The sequence below is a fragment of the Poromitra crassiceps genome (assembly GCF_964638095.1).
Source record: "Poromitra crassiceps genome assembly, chromosome: 10".
NCBI classification, from domain to species: domain Eukaryota; kingdom Metazoa; phylum Chordata; class Actinopteri; order Beryciformes; family Melamphaidae; genus Poromitra; species Poromitra crassiceps.
This window is the reverse complement of record NC_139631.1, coordinates 54,174,579-54,178,922: the sequence shown is the minus strand read 5'-3', so window position 1 is coordinate 54,178,922 and position 4,344 is coordinate 54,174,579. Positions and strand designations below refer to the sequence as shown.

Below are 4,344 nucleotides of genomic sequence, written 5' to 3'. Positions count from 1 at the left end.
GCCAGCAGCGACAACAGGCGTCTACACGTGAAAAAGTCTGCCCCAACTCATAGACTCACTGCAGCGTTAAATGTTACAACTCAGACTCACTGCAGCCCATACTCTAAAACTATCCACTAGTTTCAACTGACACCGCGGTGCACCTAGCTACTGGCATTTTCAACTGCTCCACGATGGAAGATGGTGCTATGAGCACATTTCAGCTACGAAGGCTTAAAAGTCTTGTTCTTAAGCCTAAAAAAGCAAATGACAAAGCAGTTTTATTATTGGAGTATTTTGTATGTATGGAGATACTGATCAGCTCTTCGTTAGACGTCTCTGTTGGATCTCTACTCTGGTTAGTTATCATACTCCTCTGTTGTGTCTGTCTGAACATGTCACTTTGTTGTTGATGCTAATTACAGGCAAACGTATATCAAGGGAGCAGAGACTTGTGTAGGAGAAGTTCTATCCATGTTGTTACAACTCCTACTGATGGCTGATCCTAGATCAGCCATTCCCAACCTGTGGGCCGGCGCACACTGGTGGTCACGAAGGTATTGCAAGTGGGCTGCCAAAATAATTTACAAAACATTACGTTCTTTGTGAAATAATTATTTTTAATTATTATTATATATATGAGAATGCGTTTCTCCATTGTTGAATGGTACCGCTATTTGTAATGGATTATTGGTTAATTAGCCTCTTGCAGACAGCTCCTCAGTGTTAGCTTCTCATTAGCTCCTCAGTGTTAGCTTCTCATTTCTGTGTCATGCTGATGGACAGCTCCTTTTATCATTCCAATAAAAAGGTGCTCTGTGAATGCATGACTGTTTACGGTCAAATGTGGCTCGTGAAACATTTGTGAGATTTTCCAGTGTTAAGTTTCACGCCATGAGCTGGACAATGTTGGGAAAAGCTATTCTAGATGATTGAATTCCCCTTGAGGTTTTGAGTGCAAAGTTGATAGAAATTCAGTCACTAGAATTCCTCAGGAATGTGGGACTATATGGAGCAGCTGAGAAGTATTTTTCCCTTTTGAAAGCAAATCCTCTAAGGAAGAAATCAATAGAATATTATGTCTTATGGCTTCACTACACGTCACTAATCGTCTGTCAAATGTCAGGAAAAGATCAACCGTTATTCCCTCAACTCAAACTACACCGAGAACATCGTTCACACAGCATGTCATCTCATCCAGGAGAGCTGCAGAAAACACACACACCAAAAAAACACGCATTGAAACCAGACACACACAGTCCACACACACACATACACTCGTGTCTCCAAATGATGATGTCATCAGAGCTCGTCGTGGCGTAGCGGCTCCAGGCTGGGCTGGATGAAGACACCCTCCATGGTGCGCCACCAGCTGTGCTGGTTGGGGGCGCTCATGCCGTTGACCTCGCGCTGGCCGCGGATGGGGTGTCCGTACTGCTCGCCGGTCACGCTCAGAAACACGTCGGTGCCCACGTGTTTGAAGCGCACCGTGTCGTCACGCTCCCAGTGCGTGCTGTCACACTGCACCGTCCACACGTCCAGGTCGTCGCCCTCGCCGTCCTCTCCGAACGCGCTCACCTCCTGCAGAGCGGAGGAGGGAAAGAGATTCAAGATTCAAAAAACTTTGATTGTCAATCAAATAATGATAGAAAATTGTCCCGAGGCTTTTTAGTGGCTCAAATCATAAAAACACACACATGAAAGAGTCACGTACGGTAATTACAAACGGACAAGACAAGTGGACTCGCTGGTGTGACGCCACCTGATGGTTGCATCAAAAATGCTTGATTCTGCTGCAGCTTTTCTTTTCTCAAAAATCTCAACACAATTTGCGAAGTTTTATGTGATTTTTATTTATTTATTGTCTCTGTCTATTTATTTAGACAGAGGTGAGCTGAAGTGGTGTGTGTGTGTGTGTGTGTGTGTGTGTGTGTGTGTGTCTCACCTGGTTGTTAGACAGAGGTGAGCTGAAGTGGTGTGTGTGCAGGTTCCGACCCGTCTTCATGTGTGTGATGCGGATGGCTTGGCCACACTTGATGGCGACTCCACGCTTACATGGTCCACTGGGCTTCCCCCGAATCCTCCAGTAACTGTTGGCATCGTCTGCATTCTCCACACCGGTTACAGACTGCTGCCCACTACCTACAGAGGGGTCACAGACAGGTTACAGACTGCTGCCCACTACCTACAGACAGGTCACAGACAGGTTACAGACTGCTGCCCACTACCTACAGACAGGTAACAGCCATTTGCTAAACGCGGTTTAGCAACCGACAACCTACTCTCCCTCAGTCTCTCTCGTGACTTTGTGTGTGCGAACATCACTGATGATGTCATCAGTGGGATTTATGACATCACTGATTATGTCATTAGTGGCCTTTATGACATCACTGATGATGTTCATTCGATTTATGACATCAGTGATGATGATGTCATCAGTGGGATTCATGACATCACTGATGATGTCAGACAGAGACAAACAGAAAACAGAGCGAGCCCCAGCTCTCATTTATATACAGATGATGATTATACACACCCTAGCCAAATGACAAAATTAACATAATATGAATGAACAATTTAGGACATAAATGTCCTAAAGAAGCCTAACAAACATTAGTTTTGGCTGCTACAGATTAATTAACATTCTTTATTTTTGCATTGTTCCTCAATAAACTTTGCAACGGGTTTTACTTGGAAGTTTCTGGCCCCACAGATGATAAGAGTTCGTGTTCTGGGACGTAACTAATAAGTTTGCCGACGAGCGCATCTTTATGAATGAGTTTGGCGTGACGTCACGCCCTCTCGATACAAGACAACAGCAAGCAGCTTGACAGGACCAGCCGCTTTTGTCTGGCGGCTGTTTATTTCCATGCCGGCATTTGTGGGTTAGCAGCATACTGTTCAATGTGGAAAGGCTGAGTCTGACACTCAGACTATGTAACGTTAACTTTAGTACAAGTCGTTGAGGTGATAGTTTGAGTTACCTGAGCCGTATTTGACGTCGTGGGAGTGCAGGCGGACGTTGTGTCGGGTGTTGAGCAGTTTGACCAGAGAGCCGCACGTTACATGGTTAACGTCCGACCCGTCACAGCCTGACCACAGCAGCAGCGCCAGACACGCAAACACAACACAGACAGCGTCTGTCAGCCCCGCCATCATCACTCTGTCTCTGTCTGTCTCTGTCCTCGCTCCTAACCACACCACGTCCGTCTCTTTCAAACGTTGCAGCTGACTTCAGCCAATCACAGCCTGACAAGTCCTAAAATGCGGAAGAGAATGTCGACATGGTGCTCTATGATTGGTCAAAGCGATCATAATAGTGGCAAACAGGAAGCTCATCATCTTCATCATCATCATCATCATCATTATAGGTTGTCAAAATAAAGACTCATTGGCTCACGGAGCATGGGCGCCTGGCCAATCCCGGCGCTTGACTGCTGTGTAGGCGGGCACAGGGCGGCCGGAGCCAGTACAGAGCACGCCCTACAGAGCACGCCCCCTAAGCACGCCCATAAGCGAGAAATGGAGAATTCAAATAATAAACAACCGATTAAATTGAAATTTGACAATCGTAACGTTTTTTTTTTCTTTTACTTAATCGTAACATTCAACATTTTAAAACTTGATAACATTAGCTCACCCCCTACAGAGCACGCCCACTATCGTCTAGTTTCCTACGTCCACTAGGCTACTTCCATTTAAGCGAAACCCCCATGTTAAATCCAAATAACCATGGCATAATAGACTTTTCCACTGAAGATGTTTTTGAGTGAAATGTTTCTTTAAATAGGGCGGGTGCGTGATGACGACATCATCGGGTGAACGTAGCAATTTGCGCCTAAAATAGATCTGTTAACACTGTGGATAGATACAATCCATCTTTACCCATAGACTGTATGTCTTTACCAAGCTTGTAGCATTTGACTATCAGCTCTGTACCCCGCGCAAGTTTGTGTGTGTACGAATCTCTATTGTTGTGTCTAGCAGCACTAGCAGCCACAGTCACAGGGCGTGTTTCTCTCTGCTGTCGCCCGAGGTGAGGTAAGCTATGGAACAAGTCTGCATGTACAATTTAAGATGTTTAGCTTTACATTCATAGATGAATTCATTGGGTGGCAAAAGGCAGTCATGTTCACAGTTAGCCCAGACTGCATGCGCGACAGCACGGAGTGATGCTATGTTACAGGGAAGATAGGCTAACGTTACTAGCGTTAACTTGCACGTCACAAACTTAATTTGTTGACATTGTATGTCAGTTTGTCTCTCATGAAAGTGTGTATGTTTTCCAGTGAGAAAGTCCTTGGAGATGGAAACGTTAGTTACTGTTGTTTGTGATTTACTGTTTGCGATTTGCCCTCGCATGCC

At 45.3% G+C, this 4,344-nt stretch overlaps 1 protein-coding gene across 1 annotated transcript in view; it reads right to left on the bottom strand.

Moving 5' to 3' along the window:
* The window catches only part of sdf2l1 (stromal cell-derived factor 2-like 1), a 3,634-nt gene extending 442 nt beyond the window's left edge, over window positions 1-3,192 (bottom strand). The window contains exons 1-3 of the mRNA XM_083645087.1: window positions 2,964-3,192; window positions 1,925-2,121; window positions 1-1,560 (exon numbers count right to left, since the gene is read on the bottom strand). The exon at window positions 1-1,560 is cut by the window's left edge and continues 442 nt beyond it. Of these exons, the coding sequence (XP_083501213.1) occupies window positions 1,282-1,560; window positions 1,925-2,121; window positions 2,964-3,138 (651 nt within the window). The 5' untranslated portion in view covers window positions 3,139-3,192 and the 3' untranslated portion in view covers window positions 1-1,281. The remainder of the gene's footprint in view (window positions 1,561-1,924; window positions 2,122-2,963) is intronic.
* Window positions 3,193-4,344: the final 1,152 nt, after the last annotated feature.